General features: G+C 42.7%; 1 protein-coding gene across 2 annotated transcripts in view; it reads left to right on the forward strand.

Annotated features, from left to right (window-relative positions):
- Nucleotides 1–262: 262 nt before the first annotated feature.
- SUSD4 (sushi domain containing 4) overlaps nt 263–19,325 on the forward strand; it is a 69,017-nt gene continuing 49,954 nt past the window's right edge. The window contains exons 1-2 of one of the 2 annotated variants that reach the window (XM_083355969.1): nt 263–416; nt 1,267–1,461. In XM_083355969.1, coding sequence (XP_083212095.1) covers nt 1,302–1,461 — 160 coding nt within the window. In that variant the 5' untranslated portion in view covers nt 263–416; nt 1,267–1,301. Of the gene's footprint in view, nt 417–1,266; nt 1,462–1,652; nt 1,781–19,325 lie in introns of those variants that run through there. The other variant, XM_083355970.1, reaches the window with a different exon arrangement.

Here is a 19,325-nt window from a genome sequence, read left to right on the forward strand (position 1 = left end):
CGCTGTCATCGCGGTGGCTCATTTATCACCGGGAAAACGCGGCGCGGCTGCTGGGCTCCCCCCCCGCCCCCCGGCTAGACTGGCGGAGAGACCCGGGCCTCCCGGGAAGAGCAGGACAAAGCAGCTCGCGCACAAGCAGGTGCACGCTTCGCGTTCTGATTGGCGGCGGCGGCGGCTGCTGCTGCAGCCGGCGCCGGAGCCTCGCGGGCCTTCGGCTCTTGGCCCCGCCCACCCCTGCAGCCAGGTAGGATGAGCGCGAGCAGCGGCGCGCGCCGCGAGCGTCTCTCGGTCCTCCTCCGCTAAGCAGCCGAGGGCAGTGCGGCGGAGGCGGCGGCGGGAGCAGCAGCCGAGAGTCGCGGTGCTCCCCGCTGGGGAAAACGACGGAGGCTCCATGCAGGCAGGCAGGCAGCCCTCAGGTAAGGACGCTCGAAGGCTCCACCGGTAGGAGCTGGGCGGGGAGGTAAGGCGAAAAAGGCAGGCGAATCCCGAGGCTGGTCACGAAGGAGGGGTGCTGGGCGAAAGAAGGGTGCGACGTGAAGGGAAATAACTTTACATCCCCTATTTTTTTTTCCCCCGCAAAAGATATATTTCACTGGCAGGAGCTACTTCAAGAGATGTTTTTGTTTTTTTTTTGCAAATTACCAAGCTTTATCTTCGGAGGACCTGGAGGTGGGGGGCGGGGTTCGGTTGGAGGAAAAACTGGGTCGCCTGGTCGTCTTACCCGAGCGCCAGCCAGGGACGTGGACAGGTCGGCGTGTCCGTTAGCGCAGGGGCTTTTCTGCTCTGGGAAAGGAATTGCCTTGCCCGAGGTGGATCCGTCGCAGACCCGGAGAGCCGAAAAAAGCGGGGGAAGCATTTGTTTTAGGAGACCAATTTTTTCCCACCCACCCCCTTCCTTTTGCTACCGCAGTGCTGCCATCCTGCCAGCAGGGAGCGCAGAAGAGCCGAATGGGTAAACCGGGCTGGGTGATGGATGGCTTTGGTTCCATTTGAGCAGGGGGTCTTCAAACTTGGCCCTTTTATGACTTGTGGACTTCAACTCCCAGAATTCCTCAGCCAGCTTTGCTGGCTGAGGAATTCTGGGAGTTGAAGTCCACAAGTCATAAAAGGGCCAAGTTTGAAGACCCCCTGCATTTGAGGTTGGAGAAGCCAAGAAAGTCTGGGTGCCCCCCCCACCCTGTCTAGATCGGACCAGGGGGAGTTGCGCGGAGGAAATCCCCCCCCTTCCTTCTCCCCGCTAAAGCAGATTGCCTGCTCTGTTTGCAGACCGTTTCAATCCGGATGCCCTTTGCGGATGAAAGATGTATCATGGAATGAACCCGAACAGCGGGGATCCGTGCCTAGAGCAGCCGCCGCTGCCGCCGCCTCCACCGCTGTTTCAGCGATGCCAGTCTAAACTCTCCCTGGTGGTCTTGTGGCTCCAATTGGCGCTGTGCTTCGGCCCTGCACAGATCACAGGCGGTGAGTGAGTGGCAGGTTCGTGTGACAAGCGGTAGCAAAGAACGCCCAGCTCTGGGGAGGGAGGAAAGGGGGGGGCGAGAGAGCTCAGGCTGCTTCTGACAGGCAGGTCCTCCTTCACGCCGGAGGAGGCAGCCTCTGGCTATTGATCTGATGTGCACAAAATGCTGAAACGGGAAAACATCCTCCCACAGCCTTGCCTGCCTTGCTGCTGCTCAAGTCAGTGGATTGGGAACAGAGAAAGGCTGAAGGTAAAACTCTGTTTTCCTCCTATTCAAATCCATTAGAGGAGCGACCTCTTAAATGACTGCATCCTACCAAGGTAAGTTAAAAGGGCTCTTCCTTAAATAAATAAGTCCTGCAGAAGAAGATACTTCATGCAGAAAGCTGTAAAAGAATCCTTACCCTTCAAAGGTGCTGAAAATGTGACTAGGAAAGTGCATCTTCATTTTCTTCTCTTATGCTTCTAACTAGGAAGTAAGAAAAAAAATGCAATTATGCAAGGCAATTATTCTGTTTCTGTTAGAGAGATGCACTAGTCCTCTCTGGAACAATTCTTTCCTTGCTCTCCTAAGTGCATATTAAAAAGCTCCATATATATGCTGCAGAAAATCCACATTAATAAATCCTCCAATGATTTACAGGAGTTAAGATTGTATTTGGGACACATGCAAAGTTTTTTTTTAAAAAAATGGGTTTCTTTTAAAATTAAGCTTTAATATTGTGGTACATTGTCTATTTCCAAAGGAAAAGGCTACATAAAGGCACTCATTCATGTAGAGAAAAATTAGGAGTTAGTGGTTGTCTCTTTTATTTGGCCAGACAGATAAGTAGCAGCTGTATCTTTTGGGGCAGCCTTTGCATGTTAGGTGACCTGGAAATTGAATGATCCCATTGCAAAAAATATAACTGCCCTCATTTTGTTTAAACATTCTGTCCTGAGTTCCAAGTATTTCTAAAGAGAATATATTCATCCAGGAATGTTTTATAGTCTCCTAAAATAATGTTGGCAAATGTCCCAGATGTAAGGATGAACCCTACCTTACCGATCCATATATTTCAGTTGTCATAAGTACATCTGTCCAAGTGTTTGTAACACAATCACTATCAAGGACCACTTTTACTTCTGCCAGCCAAACTGATTATTAAATTCAATTCTGTGACTGTTGTTACTTGTCCATCTTTGAGTACTGCTTTAGCTGACCAAAAGAGTGAAATGTATTCCTTAATTTGAAATAGATTGTGAGAAAAACAAAATACTTTTTAGATCCAATGCAATAAAATGCTTTGAACAATCTTACCATCAACTGTTTCCTAATTGGATCATCTTGAACCTCTCATTTAATGAGAAAAAAACTGTTGGATAGCTTTCCCATGTGATGCAGGTTAACACAGATGCATTTTTTCATGTTAAAATTAAATAGTCTGGCTTTTGTTTAACAGCAGCTGGAAGGTTTGGTAATCAAAAAGATGATCCCATTGTTTATATATATTTTTCAATTAGAGTTTTTGTATGTTTCTTGATGAAATCACAATGATATAAGGCCTGAACCTAAAATTGAATTAAGTGAATTTAAGCTCTATAAAGTCAGCTGAGCTTTGACCCAAGTATCCTCAAATGTTGTTTGGGTATTTCAGCAGCATATCCAAGGGGGGAAAAACCCCAGAAAATTACATGCATTTCAGCGAAGTTAGGATGCATTAGCAACTATGAGTTTAGTTACCATATAGTTTGGTTTTCTTTGGACCAGCCAGTTACACAAAAATGCAGAGGGTGCCATAGATTAAAACGAAATATGTGTCCAGAGCATCTCTTGCATTGAAAGCATTGATCTAAGCACCAGTTGAATGTTGTTTGAGTTATATAATTTAGCTCTATACAGAATTCATTAGTTGCATCCTGGACCCATTTTTCCTGTTCCAAAACCTCTAATTTTTCCTCATTGCCATTTCTTTTTATATTTGTGTTTTTGCCTTCTCTCTCATTTGTTTGTTCAGGTTCTAATCCCACTTCTTTTGGCTTTTTGTTATCTATTTGCCTCTGACATTTCCTTCTCCCCTTCCTTTCCAAAATCATCCATGTTCTTCCTCCTCACCTGCATTTGAATCAAAAAGTACAGCTAATTTTTTGCTGAATCATGGATGCTCTTTCAAATCCTTAGTTATTTTTCTGTCTTTTTCCTGCCTGCACAAATATGTTGTTCTTTGGGGTGTGGTGGGGAGGGTACGACTTTAAAAGTGTGTGTGTGTGTGTGTGTGTGTGTGTGTGTGTGTTTAGGATTCATCTAATCATGTGGGTTTTTTATGCTCTATTTGGTTTTAAAGCTGTCAGCACATTGGGATAGAGTTCAGTATCTGAAGAAATGAAATCATCTAACTGGGAGTGAAATTCTATACTGTCTTGTGTATATTATCCCAGTTTTAAAAATAGATCTTATGCCATTATTCGTCCTATGCATAGGGCAGTCCTGTGTTTACTGTACATGGGAACTCTTTGAATACAATGGCATCTGTGTAAGTGTGTGTGCGCGCACACACACACACACACACACACACACACATATATGTAAGTGTGTGTGTGTATACATACACACACACACACACAGAGATATATATGCACACATACATACTTATTCCAAAATTGTTCAGAAATTATGCTCAAAGACTACGGTACTCAACAGGTAGTCTTCAAGTTGCAATCTTTCATTTAGCAACTGTTCAAAGTTGCAAAGACACTGAAAAAAGTTGTTTCAACTGTACGTTGCACTTAAAGGCAATTGCAGGATCCCCACAGTAACATGATAAAATTTTTGCACTTGGTTCCATATATTTAGGATAGTTGCAATGACCCAAGGTCATGTAATCACCATTTGCTTTCCAGCCGACTTCCAACAAACAAAGTTAATGGGTGGAAGCCTGGTTTGCTTAATAACCGCATGATTCAATTAACTGCAATGATTCGCTTAACCATTGCAAAAAAGGTGGTAAAATCAGGCAAGACTCACTTAACAACTGTCTTGCTTAGCAACAGAAATTCTGGTCCCACTTATTGTAAGTTGAGGACTATCTGTATAATACAAAAGAGCCTAAATAAGAATCAGTATCATGTAGTGATTAAAGTGCTGGACAAGGAATATGGAGACGTGGGTTCCAGTTCTCTCTTAAGCACAGAAGCCAGCTGGGTGACCTTGGGCTATCATCCCATCTCATCCCTACTCAGAATGTGATAAGCTGGCTGAAAACCAAAACCCTCATTGCATCCTGGATTGCTAAATTTGTTGTAAGAGCTGGGCAAGTACAGTCAAAGCAAACAGACCTGCAATTAAAGAGAAATACCAAAACGAGTACAACAAAAAAGTACTTGATGTTTTAACAATGGAATTTGGAATTTATTAATGTTTGAATTCTTTGCTGTAGGAAAAAGTAATTTAAATATTCTAGGTATTTGATAGAATGCAGAATGAGTATCAAGAACACAGGATAGAAATATATTTCTGTAATATACTATTTTGCATCAGAGGTATTTTATTCATCAAGTTACCCCATAGATTGTTTTGACTTAAAATGCTGCATTGATACTGTGTTAAAGAAGCTGTAGTTGCTTGGGTCTTTCATAAATCCCTAAGCACATAAACTATGATTTATCAACAAAACCAAACATGTACCGTATATACTTGAGTATAAGCCGAATTTTTCAGCCCACTTTTCGGGCTGAAAAAATCCACTTCGGCTTATACTCCAGTGAACAAAAAAAAAAGAACTGTCCCTTCGTTCGGAACAGGCTGCTGAGAGAAGGGAGCGGCAGAGCCTTGCAGAGCTGGCGGCAGTCCAGCGTTGTTTCTCCCCCTCGTGCGTGCGTGTGTGTGTCAGACCCACGGGAATGGCTGGTAGGGAAGCGGCATTCCCCCCCTTCCTGTGTGTTGAGCCCACGGGGCTTGACACACAGAGAAACGCAAATGCCGGACTGCCGCCACCTTTACTAGCCATTCCTGCAGGTCTGACACACACACACACACACACACACACACGCACGAGGGGGAGCACGAGGGGGAGAAACAACGCCTCTGCCAGCCCTGCAAGCCTCTGCCGCCCCGGCGTTGGTGGTCGAGCTCTTTGGAGCCGGCAGAGAATCTCCCGCAGGAGGAGGTCGCGGCTTTCTTGCTTCGGACTGCAAGGATTTAAACTCCAGGAACAAATCCCGATGGAAGTTTTTTTAAAAAAAAATACTCCTCCGGGTCGGACAGGGGACCGAGGCTGAGGTCTAGGGGTAGTGGGGGGGGGCTCGCAGACATAGATGGGCTCAAGTGGAAGCCAAGCAGCCCTCCCGAATCTGGGCTTCTGGACGGAGCAGCCAGTGGTGCATTTCAAAAAGCAGAAAAGTTGGATTTTGAACATTTCAGAGGCCGTGGGTCAAGCAGGCTACGCTTCCCCGGGCGCTGCAACGGCACCCGTTTTCCCCGGCGAGTTTTCCCTACCTGGCCCCTGCAGAATCACGGCGGCGCCCCTGGAGAAGCCTACCCCGAGGCTGCGGCCGATTTTTCCTTCTCCAGGCCTCTGACGCCCGTTTCTGTCTGACACACACACACACACACACACGCATGAGGGAGAGAAACAACGCTCTGGGCGGCAGAGGCCTGGAGAAGGAAAAATCAGATTACCCCTTCCACACGTAAAACTTCCAGTTTAATTACAAAGGAAGAAGAGAGAAACTTAGATCAACAGCTCATCTTCCTTTTCCTCTAGGTTGCAAGGGAAAAAATAAAAATCAAAGATCCTTGGAAGTAATGGTTGGAAAAGTTTGCAAGTCTTTGGGAAAGTTCAAGAAGTGAAAGGAATACCCTCCTCTTGAAAGACGGCGGCAGAGGCTTGTGGAGCACGGATCCAGCCTCCGCCGGCATGCAGGCAAATCCTGCTAAAGGGCTTTTCCCCCCCCCACTGGATCCGCGCTCCGCAAGCCTCTGCCGCCGGCGGAGGCTGGATCCGCGCTCCGCAAGCCTCTGCCGGTGGCAGGGCGCGGATCCAGCCGGCGGCAGAGGCTTGTGGAGCACGGATCCAGCCTCCAACGGCGGCAGAGGCTTGCGGAGCGCGGATCCAGCCTCCGCCGGCATGCAGGCAAATCCTGCTAAAGGGCTTTTCCCCCCCACTGGATCCACGCTCCGCAAGCCTCTGCCACCGGCGGAGGCTGGATCCGTGCTCCGCAAGCCTCTGCCGGTGGCAGGGCGCGGATCCAGCCGGCGGCAGAGGCTTGTGGAGCACGGATCCAGCCTCCAACGGCGGCAGAGGCTTGCGGAGCGCGGATCCAGCCTCCGCCGGCATGCAGGCAAATCCTGCTAAAGGGCTTTTCCCCCCCACTGGATCCACGCTCCGCAAGCCTCTGCCACCGGCGGAGGCTGGATCCGTGCTCCGCAAGCCTCTGCCGGTGGCAGGGCGCGGATCCAGCCGGCGGCAGAGGCTTGTGGAGCACGGATCCAGCCTCCGCCGGCGGCAGAGGCTTGCGGAGCGCGGATCCAGCCTCCGCCGGCATGCAGGCAAATCCTGCTAAAGGGCTTTTCCCTCCCACTGGATCCGCGCTCCGCAAGCCTCTGCCGCCCAGAGCGTTGTTTCTCCCCCTCGTGCGTGCGTGTGTGTGTGTGTGTCAGACAGAAATGGGCGGCAGAGGCCTGCAGAAGGAAAAATCGGCCGCAGCCTCGGGGTAGGCTTCTCCAGGGGCGCCGCCGCGATTCTGCAGGGGCCAGGTAGGGAAAACTCGCCAGGGAAAACGGGTGCCGTTGCAGCACCCGGGGAAGCGTAGCCTGCTTGACCCACTGCCTCTGAAATGTCCAAAATCCAACTTTTCTGCTTTTTGAAACGCACCACCGGCTGCTCCGTCCAGAAGCCCAGATTCGGGAGGGCTGCTTGGCTTCCACTTGAGCCCATCTATGTCCGCGAGCCCCCCCACACTACCCCTAGACCTCCGCCGGCGGCAGAGGCTGGATCCGCGCTCCGCAAGCCTCTGCCGCCGGCGGAGGCTGGATCCGCGCTCCGCAAGCCTCTGCCGGTGGCAGGGCGCGGATCCAGCCGGCGGCAGAGGCTTGTGGAGCACGGATCCAGCCTCCGCCGGCATGCAGGCAAATCCTGCTAAAGGGCTTTTCCCCCCCACTGGATCCGCGCTCCGCAAGACTCTGCCACCGGCGGAGGCTGGATCCGCGCTCCGCAAGCCTCTGCCGGTGGCAGGGCACGGATCCAGCCGGCGGCAGAGGCTTGCGGAGCGCGGATCCAGCCTCCGCCGGCATGCAGGCAAATCCTGCTAAAGGGCTTTTCCACCCCACTGGATCCGCGCTCCGCAAGCCTCTGCCGCCGGCGGAGGCTGGATCCGCGCTCCGCAAGCCTCTGCCGGTGGCAGGGCGTGGATCCAGCCGGCGGCAGAGGCTTGTGGAGCACGGATCCAGCCTCCGCCGGCGGCAGAGGCTTGCGGAGCGCGGATCCAGCCGGCGGCAGAGGCTTGTGGAGCACGGATCCATCCTCCGCCGGCGGCAGAGGCTTGCGGAGCGCGGATCCAGCCGGCGGCAGAGGCTTGTGGAGCACGGATCCAGCCTTCGCCGGTGGCAGAGGCTTGCGGAGCGCGGATCCAGCCGCCGGCGACAGAGGCTCGATCCGCCGTTCTGCAAGCCTCCGCCGCCGGTTAATACCCTGTATTCAGCTCTGGGAAGTGGGGGGAAGGGGGAGAGAGGGGGAGTTTGGGAGGAGGGGGAGGGGGAGCTCCACGGTGCAAAAATAAAGCCCTGCTGCTCTTCGCGTTGCTTGTCCGACTGGCTGGCACGGGACCGCACGGATCGCCTCGCTCCCACCGGCAGCTGATTCCTTCGAGTTTGGTCTCGAGCGATTTTGCATTTTCTCCAGTGCTGAAAGCCACTCGGCGGATCCCAGCCTCGGCTTATACTTGAGTCAAGAACTTTTTTCAGTTTTTGGGGGTAAAATTAGGGGTCTCGGCTTATACTCAAGTATATACGGTATGTTTTCAGGCAGTGGTGCTCCATGAAAAATAAAACATTTTTGCAATTATGTGTAATACACTATGCTCAGAATGTTCTGGAAAATTTTAGAAATATCAGTATTTTAAAACGTAGAAAAACATACTTTCAGAATGTAAGTTCTGTGATACACATTAGCTTTCTTCTTTATATATGTATATAGGCCTCACTGCAAGTCTGTGCCTGTGGAAAATATTCTCACAGACCTTTTTATAGCTCTTCATCACTTCCTTTGTACCAGTTCTTAGTTTTAGTGCTAATATAGAAGTAAATGTACTCCACAACATTGCTGGCTGTTGTGAATAATGTGCTTTGCATTTAGTTATTCAGTCACCTACTTTCTTTAGAGACATAGCAGTGCGACAGTCTTTGAAATTATTAGCTTAATGTTGGGATTTCTAGGGGGGGGGAAATAGTATTTGAGAAGGGTGAAAGACTGTTTTTACTGTGGATTTTGAGATATATTTTAGAAAAAGTCACAGTGTGGTAACATTTTTGGCCTTAGATTTGATAAAGAAGTGCAATAGTTTGTAAAGGAATCCCTTTTGAATATTTTGTAAAAAAAAAAACATACATTCATTGTGTATCAAATATCAGTTGATTATTGGTTTTGGCATTTGTTTTTTAAATAAAATTTCATTATGAAATGAGCCACTTAATTTTGTACCCTGGTCACATCTATAGCTAGCTTATATGCTCCACTTCCTTTCTGGAGTCAGCAAGAAATTATGCCTTGCTCTCCCAAAGGGTACTCTTACTTTGTCTTCTGAATGGGTTTGTGCTATACTGCTATCCATGTAACTTTAACGTGTAACTTTTTGAGAGCTGGTTGATGTGGAAGACGGTTCTGTCAACTGAAATTCCAACTGTGCCCTACATCATCCAGCATGTGAAAGACCTCCAGTGGCAATGCACAGTTTCCTGGTCATCCTATGCACTCTGTATTTTTTCTTTCCTATTGCACTGCCGAGTGATTTAATTGTTTGTTGTTATTCCTTGAAACTTTGGCTTTACTCTTTGCTGGTATCTAGTGGTTCTTCAGATTTGTGCAGACAAAATGTAGCCAATGAGAGGAGAAGAAGCAAGGAGGGAAGAGAATTCCCTGCCAGGCAGGCTACACAAGTACAAGAACTGAATTTTTCAACTTACACTTTCAATGACAATTCAGTTATAGACACAGACTGGTTAGTTTCTAGGCTTTGTGCTCTAGATTCACAAATCTACTTTTTTTAAAAAAAAAAGAGGCTGCGGAAGCAAGAGATCCTGTTTTTCTTGCAGCCAAAAGAAACTGAGAGACAGGAACCAGACTGAAGAGGGTGATCCCACAGGAAACTAGCAGAACTACTTGGAGCCAAAAGATTGCTGGCATGGAATGCATCATTTCCAGCTCTCTCCCTGGCGTGTATCATCCTATGTTCCCTGCTCTACACATGATGAAAAATAGAAAAAACTTGACATCCAGCCTGGAGTACCTTAAGCTGTTCTTGGGTTATCTCAGCAGGATAACACAGGAATTCCAGGTGAGGAAATTGTGGACTGAAGACAGCTCTGCGAAAAGCGGAGCTGATGACCATATGAAGAATGAAGAGCTGGTGAATAGATGGGCTCTTCATACCTCTTTGACAAAGAGAGGATGGGATTTATTTATTTAGCATGTGATGTGTTACATTAGCCAAGAGACTACAGTGCTAATGTGGAGTAGTAGTCTGGCTGCCTGTTTACTAGGTCTGTTAGGTACATGCTTGTGTGCTTTCCACAGTGCAACACAAGAGGGCAAGCCAGTTTCGCACCTGAGAGAAAGATGAGCAGTTTTTCCTGCAGTGTCATCCAAGGCCCTTCTCCTTCCACAAATCCGCATCACAAATGGACATCTCAGCCAGGAAGGTTCAGTGCCTTCAGGATTTTAACTGCCGCACAAAGTGCTGGCTTGTCTCTCCACAAAACTGGTACCTATTTATCTACTCGTACAGAAAATGCTTTCAAACTGCTATGTGAGCAGAAGCTGAGGCGAGTGATGGGAGCTCACCACGCTACACAGTGCTAGGATTCGAACCACTGGAGCAGAGACCATCTCCACCATCATTAAGCCACTGAACCACTATGTCTCTTAAGAGGATCACCTACAAGTGCTATAGATTGTTGCTACTCACGAGAAGACCTCAAGACTGCAATCTCCAGCCAGTTTTAAGGACTGGGAGTTGTAGGAATAGCCAACCAACTGTTCAAACCAAACCTTTAAAAGGATACTACATTTCCATATATCGTTTTCTAATCTCATTTGGAAATTGCTTACTAACTTCTTTTCAGCTATTAGAATTTTTTGGATTGATAAGTCTAAAAATACCAGGTAAGTCTGCTTTTAAACTTTAATGAAATAATTTTTAACTAAAAGCTTAAGAATTAAAAAAAAAGAAGTAAATGGCAATAAGGCAATTAACTCTTTGATTTTATACAGTTATAAATGGTTTGGGCATGCAGATAAATTTGAAATAAGATCTTGAAGTTAATTATAAAGAATTCTTTCTAAGGAAAAGTTGATTTGCTTCTTTTTCTATAACAGAATAAAGATGTGAACAATTTAGAAAACTTGAACACTAGAGGGAACTAAAGATTTTAATTAAAGGAGAAGAATAGATAAACCTGATTAAAGCTATAGAATGACCCAAAATTTGATAACATTGGAAACATTGAAGAATATTTTTTTTAAAAAAATGGAATCAGAAGTTAATATCAAGAGTGTCACTTGCAGTGTTTGCTTCTGTGAATTATTTGTGTGAAAGAAATGGCAGAAGAGAAATAAGTTTTATTGGATAAGACAGAGACTTAGTGGAATGAAGCAACAGCACTGGAAGTGGATCTATAAATCACAAGCTGCAAGGATGACATGAAAAAAGATGTTTCATTGGGTATACAAAAGAAATTATTTGATAATTTAAAAATAAAAAAGAATTACAAATAAGAAATCAAGACAGTGACCTGGATAATACTTTTATATTAGATTTGCAAAAGAGGTTTGTTAAAGCTTGGATGAATCATGTGAGAACTGGTTAAAAAAAAGAAATGAAAAGAAATCAAGTTCTATGCCATTACTTGAATGGGCTAGAGATGAAGATTGGTAGTAAAAGGAAGGAATATAAAATTGGTCTATTTGATCAAAGTTAAAATATATGTTGTTATTTTTGCAACTCTTAATGAATTTCTGGCACCAGGTGAAGATGATGCTTTATGAATTTGTTTATACGTAAGAGATGGGATGTGGGATGAAAAATTCATTGGTTATAAATTAAGAAGAGGTGAAAAATTGCCAAAATTATTTATACTTGTGATATAGGTTAGAAATCCCTCCCTCTCTTCCTCTCCTTTTTAATTTATATGAGTTTTATTACTGCAGTTATAATCTTTAATAATAAGACACTGAGATGCAGATGAAGGCATAACTAGTCCTCAACCTATGACAATGAGTTTATTTATAGTAGCACTGAAAAAAGTTACAACAAATCCTCAAATCTATGACAGTCAGAACATCACCATGGTCATGTGATATGATCTGGGTGCTTGGCAACTGTCTAGCACTTACAGGTAGTTTTCAACTTACAACTGGTCACTTAGCAATGGTTCAAAATTATGACAAATGTATGACCCAGTCCCAAAGTTATGTCCGTTGCAACACCCCTGGGGTTGAGATGCTCCAGCATGCGCCCTGCCTGTTCCCCCCCCATCCTGCCCACAGGCCCTGGGCCTACTCTGCCGGCCCACTAGGTTCCATATTCTCCTCCCTATCCCCTGTCACCATAGATGGACTAGTAGAGGTAGATGGTCTTGTACCTGCATAAGCCCCCCAGGATCTCTCCCACCACTGAGGCAATACATGCATTTGGGAGAGCAAGGACTGGGACTGATTAAGAGAGGCAGTTCATTTAACAGCCCTCCTGACTTTCAACTGTGATGCGTAGACTTTATTATGGTTGTAACTCAAGGATTACTTGTACTACATTTGCAGAGGACCGCAGTCATGTGATCTTGATTTGTGACCTTCACAGCTGGATTCCAATAAGCAAAGTTGATGTGACAGGAGATTACAAGTCACAGTCACGCAATGTCTTGTTTAACAACTGTAGTGATTTGCTTAATGAACTTGACAAAAGGGTCATAAAATTGGATGTTGCCACATGACACCTCACTTAATGACCATACCATTTAATGATTAATTTTCTGGTCCCTGTTGTGGTTGTAAGTCAAGGACTATCTGTAATATATATTATGTGTTTTATATTATTATAAGCTGCACAGAGTCACATGAGCAAGATAGTTGGCCATTTAAATTGACTGCAATCATACAAACATACATGTTCAATAGGCATAAGGCATAAGACTTTTCTAGCTGATATAAGAATGTTTAACTTGGGATGAATATCATTCATACTTTAGTTCTGTGAATCTTGTTGAAAGGGAATTATTTACTGTGCTAAGAGCCATTTACCCAACCTGCCTATAAATTATTCACAGATGCACCAATATTTATGATAAACAGTACATCTTATTAAAGAAGTGTAATGGCAGCGCATTACTAAGTTACATCTAAATTTAGACTTTGCTACAAAACCATACAGCTTGTTAGGATATTGGATTTTCATATTTAGATTTAGACTGCCTTGATTTTGTTTAATTAAGAGCATTATGAAACTTCCTAATAATCATGCATGAATTGGCTCCCAGTATGTGTCTGAGCTTATCGTCAAGCACCTTTAAAGCCGTACAAGATTTAAAACCCAACTATTTGCTTTTTTATCTAGGTCTTTTTCTTTAATGCCATGACTTTTACTAAATTATTGAAAAAAATCATCTTTTCAATGATGACACTGCATCATGAATGCACTCCCCAACTGATTATTTTTGTCTGAATTTAGTGTCTTTTTTTAAAAAAGAAGAAGGAATATAAGTGTCACTGTTCAAACTAGACTGCGAAAAGTGATTAAAACGTAAGCGATTTAAGTTTTAGCACAGCCTTGATCTAAACTATTTTTATGTTTCAAAGCTTTCATGTCCTATTTGTCTTCTAAACATCACATAAGAGTCAATCTGCAGCTGTTTGCTTTTCGCTCTGCTGCTCAAATAAATGAGAATTACAAGGAAATTCCTTTAGTACATGCCTACAGGTTTTGAGAAAGGAGAAAAGTTTTTAAGATCCTCAATTTTCAATTAATCCCTCACTAAATGTTTTAAAAATCATTCCTGTTCTTAGATATGTAATGTTTGTATTCTTGGTGTGCTCTGAGCTTGGTTGTTTTCTTGTTTCCTTCTTATTACCCAAACTAGGTAACATCAACAGCATTAGTGTTTATTTTGTAGATATTATATTGGGCTGACTGGGAGACCTGTTAAATTTATATTAAAATTAATTTTAAATGGGTTCATGTTTATGATTATGGCACATGTATGATGAGGTAGTTGCTAAATGTATGCTTATTTGAAATATACATAGTAAATCCATTCTGAGTTTTTAACTTTGAATTATATGAGGCATGAATGAAAAGTAATACCTCCAATGTTGTAAATCACCAACAGCTGTTCTGATGTGCTAGAAGTTCTGATATGGTCTTCAGCATCTATTATTTCAGTCTGATGTGAGAAAAGGTTGTATCACTATTGTTCCCAAAGTCATGGTGATAACTGTACTGACATAAACAATGGTGTGTTGCTAGACCAAAAAATATGTAAATAATTTGTGTGATTAAAAACAAAGTGATAGTAAACTATCAGTTTCACATGAAAAAGTTGATAGACAATTAGCAGGGCATTCAAAGAGAAATTTCTGCCAAGTTCAATTCCTCACAGAAGTGTATCAGCATATTTTCTAAGTTTTCTAAAAATTGAAGATTTATTACTATGGCATCCAGTGTGCCATAACTACTGGGATGATCGTGGCCAGTTTATGCCATAGTTTTTTAACTTCATTTTTCAGATCTTGATACTTAGTAATCTCCAATTCTTTGTCTTCTCTGCTATATCCCTTGATATTGCCAGAATTATCCACATTTTCTACTTATGGCTTTATCAGTTTGTATATCCAATATCACTATAGGGATGTAATGTATGTGTTTTCTTCTTTTTTAATCCCAACTGTCCAATTCAATTTGTGTCCAGTTAATAATTCCAACAATATATTGTATCGTACCTATGCCTCAGGTATTGATAGCTTTGATGGTGTTTGCACTGTTCAACTTTACATTTAGCATTTTTCTCATTTGTTGCATATATTCTCTACTAATCACATTTTAACTTGTCTATGGTTGATATTATCCAACTTAAAATACCCAGATATTTGTAGGCTTCATGCTGATAACTCATAGTGGTTGCAATTGGTTTTGATAGTTTATTGATCTGGGAAAGGCAGATATTGTTATTTGATAGTATTAAAGGTATTAAAGGATGTAAGCTGTTCCAAGTAAAGCTGACTTTTGCAATTGATTGGTAACGATTTTGTCGATACTACAATTTTATCTCTTCACTAATATGTTTGTTTCTTTATGGAAAAGTAAAACATGTGAAACAGTGGCCTTATAGAAAAGACTAACAGATTTGGGTAGATATTTAAAGAGCTTAAAAGGTAACAATATTTTTTATAAAGAAGAAGGTAACATTTATCTAATCATTATGTCTCCACTTGTAAAACTGTCCAGTAAGTCTTCAAAATATCACTAGACTGTTGTATGTAGATCAAGTAATTCATTTCATGAGCATTGAGAACTAAACCAAGCTATAAAATACTATTTATTTCCTTGATAGTCTTAAGATATAAATAAGAAGGAAAAAATGTTTTCCTTCCTATCACTGCTATCTCTGTAGTGCTAAGAGACAATAAATAAAAGTATGGCCTAAACTGAAAATGAATGTAATTTTTGATGGTTAAAAATACTGAACCTTTTCCATTGACACCCCCCATTATTGATTAGACAGTACCTGTAAAAGGCAACTTTTAAATGAGGAACAAAAAAAATGGAAGTTTCATGTGCATCGACCCTAGCAGAAAGATGAAAAGGTTTAACTATAACCATGCTATTTTTAAATCGTCCTCTGCAGTGAAGAAGCCTGACTGTTGTGAAGAAATATAATGAATCAGCAGCTAAATGTGCCATCTGTAGGTGTTCTTTGCTGTTCTTACCTCTTTAGAATTATGTATAAACACTACTGTAGGAGTAGAACTAGAGTCATTTCTCTGTAGGTGGATCAGATTATTCTCTGCAAAACAGTTCAGATTCATGTTGTGACTATAATTCACACCATCGCACCATATATTAATGACAACTACGGATTAGTTTGTATATGGAACAATGAGTATTGTTAGGAAAGCATCTGTTCTGGTTCTTATATCACCAGGATTAACATTCACTTTCTCTGCTTTGCATATAATATAGAAAACATGGAGGATACAAGATTTGATACAGTTGCAGTATGCATATATGTCAGTTTGACAATCTATTTTTTAATTCTCACAAAGCAAGTCTAACCTGGTTTGTTCTTCATTATTTCTGTTTTAATAAGTTTATTTTCTGAACTTTTGAAGAATGTTGTCATTAAAGCTAATCCTATGCAAATATAGGGTGCCTTCCAGTCATGTTAGGGGTCAGTTTATGAAACTAAAATTGAAATACATTTAAGTGCTTCCTATTGGAGAAGCCCTCAAACAAACAATCTTTAACCATCTTAATTTGCAGGAGAGTGAATGAACTATATACTTTAGCTTGTTAAAAGAGACTATTCAAAATAAAAATGTGCGGGTACTTCCCAGATTCCTCCCCTTAACAAGGCTAACTGGGACATAGGAAATTCCTTCTACTAGTTCAGGCTATTTAGTCCCTTTCCTTGGCATTATCAGTTTTAACCAAAGATCTACATGAGTTTGATTCTAAGCAGGAATCAGTATTTTGGTATAAAGGAGAAAGAACTAGTTGGATTTTAATAATTAACAATGTAGGATATGAAAGTGATGAATCCAGGCCGTAGCACAAAGCTGGAATCTACCATTCATCAGCTGCCTCTTCTTTAAACAGCATCCAGTTTAAAGGCTCTTCCTGACAGCGTTTTATATAGCGGTACTAATACTTTGTGTGATCGTTGTGCAGGATCTGAGGTGTTGCTTGATAAAGATACACAGGAAACCAGAAGTTGCCTTTAAGCTTTACGTTTTTATTCAGCTGAACAAAGATGGGCTCCTCTAAAAAGGAAGAAGACCCGAATGACAGAAAATCCCTATTTTTATACTTTTTTATTACATAAGCAATCCACTCAGCAAAGCTGACACGCATAAGATAAGGACTTCACCCAGAAAGGCTGCCGCACTGTAGATAAGAAAGGAGTAGCTAAAAATTTTCCCTTTTGAGTGTTTCCCTAAAAACACCATGTTCCCGGGTGGGCTGGGAAATGGGGCGTTTTCCTTGCTGTCCTTTCATGATCCTGCATCCATGACTCTGCAAGTGCCCAAAGACAGCAGGGTCATCTGCACATATCCACAATTCATACTTCCTATGCTGTCCCCTAATTTTGGGTCAACATAATCTTGATTCTATGTCTCTTGTTTATACAACCCAGGATTGTATTAGCTTTTTTGCTTGCTGCTGCACACTACTGGCTCATGCTCAAATGATTGTCTGCTAGAACTCCAAGGTCCCTCTCACAGTTACTGTTTTTAAGCTGGGTCTTGCTCAATCTTGCTCAAAAACCTTTGGTTTTTCCTGCCTAAATGTAAGACTTCGCTTTTCTCCACATTGAAACTCATTTTCTTGGATAGGGCCCATTGTTCAAGTTTGTCAAGATCTTTTTGGATTCTGAGTTTGTCTTCTGGGTGTTGGCTACTCCTGTCAGTTTGATGTCATCTGCAAATTTGATGAGTTTCCCTTCAATTCCCTCATCTAAGTCAATTATGAAGATATTGAAGAATACTGGCCTAAGACGGAACCTTGTGGTACCCCACTGCTTACTTCTCTCCATGTGGATGTAGTGCCATTGAGAACTACTCGTTGAGTACGGTTTGTCAGCCAGTTACAGATCCATCTGGTGGTGATGTTGTCTATTCCACCTTTTTCTAGCTTACCAAGGAGTAGGTTGTGGTCTACTTTATCAAATGCCTTACTGAAATCTAAGTATACTACGTCCACAGCATTTTGCTGGTCTATTAGTTTAGTCACTTTATCAAAGAAGGAAATAAGATTGGTTTGGCATGATCTATTTTTAACAAACCCGTGCTGGCTACTGGTTATGACTTTGTTGTTCGCAGATCTGTTTTTTCATTATCTTTTCTAGGATCTTCCCAGGTATTGATGTTAAACTGATTGGTCTGTAGTTTTCTGAGTCTGGTTTTTTCCCCCCTTTCTTGAAGATGGGAACCACATCGGCCCTTTTCCAATCCTCAGGTACTTCCCTGGTGCTCCAGGCTTTATGAAAGGTGTGGTGCCATGGTTCTGAGATAACATCTCCTAGCTGTTTCAGAACTATAGAATGTAATCTGTCGGGTCCTGATGATTTATATTCATCAAGGTCGGATAGGTGTTCTTACCATTTTCTTGCTTATTTTAATTTTTGTTTCTAGTATGTCTTTTGCAGTGGTTTTTTTTTGTATGATGGGCTATAGTTTCTTCTTTTGTGAAGACCGATGCAAAGTATGAGTTAAGCAGCTCTGCTTTCTCCCTGTTGCCTGTTTGTTTTCTTGCCATTGTCTCTCTTTAGTGGGCCTACAGTTTCCTTGACTTCTTTGTTGTTGGAAGAAACTTTTTTATTATTATTATCCTTGATTTCTGTTGCAAGTCTTTGTTCGTTCTGAGGCTTTGCTTTCCTGACTTCATCTTTTCATGTTATGGCTTCCTGCTGATAACCGGCCTTAGTAATGTGCCCCTGTTTCTATTTTTTATATTTGTCCTTTTTTGTCTTTCAGTTTGTCAGAGAGATCTTTGTGCAGCCATGCTAGTTTCTTGCTGAATTTCTTGTTTTTCTTTCTCAATGGTATTGTGCTGGTCTGGGTTTTCTGTAGATATGTAGTGTTCTCTTACATATAGTGCAACTCCCCCTCCTCTTTTTATAGACCTGTTTCTTTTGAGTAATTTGTATCCATCCATCAGTCCATTCCATTCATGGGTTTCATCCCACCAGGTTTCTGTTATGCTGACTATGTCATACCCTCCCTCATGTACTATTGCTTCTAGTTCACCCTATTTGTTCCCCAAGCTTTGAGCATTTATATATAAGCATTTAAGACTTTTATGCCTGTCCGTGAGTATGTTTCCTGCATCTCCTGATTGTTGTTTGAGTTTTTCTTTTTTTCTCATCACTGCCTACCTTATTGTTTGACTTGCTTTCTTGGGATTTGTGTTTGGTTTTGGGTTCTAGAGATTGGTCACCCTTCCCCCTCAGTTTTAGTTTAAAGCCCTCCTGATGAGTTAGGCCAATCTTTTTCCAAATACATTTTTGCCTGTTTTTGTAAGGTGCAGCCCAAGAGTCCTTCGTGTAGGAAATGCAGTCCATGATCCAAGAAACCAAATTTTTCTTGGCAAAATATAGTAAACAGTTGTTTACTTAGCATATCTCATTCCTGCTGTGAAGTGAGTTTTAGGACTAATTATGTCTGGTATGATGTGCAAAATATGTTAGATAGGTCTAATGAAGTGTTAGCTAATTTTTTTCCTAATACGGTGTCTTCAAAATATGATGCCAGTTTGGAGTAGATCACATTGTGTCAAAATGACTGCACTGGCCATAAAATTCATTGAAAGGTATGATAATAATGTCCTATATAGTTTATGTAATATGCTCCAGCAAAAATGCATTCTTATGTTGTGATATGTTGCATTTATGACTAAGTACATA

The sequence above is a fragment of the Vipera ursinii genome, assembly GCF_947247035.1.
Source record: "Vipera ursinii genome assembly, chromosome: 1".
In the NCBI taxonomy this organism is placed as follows: Eukaryota; Metazoa; Chordata; class Lepidosauria; order Squamata; family Viperidae; genus Vipera; species Vipera ursinii.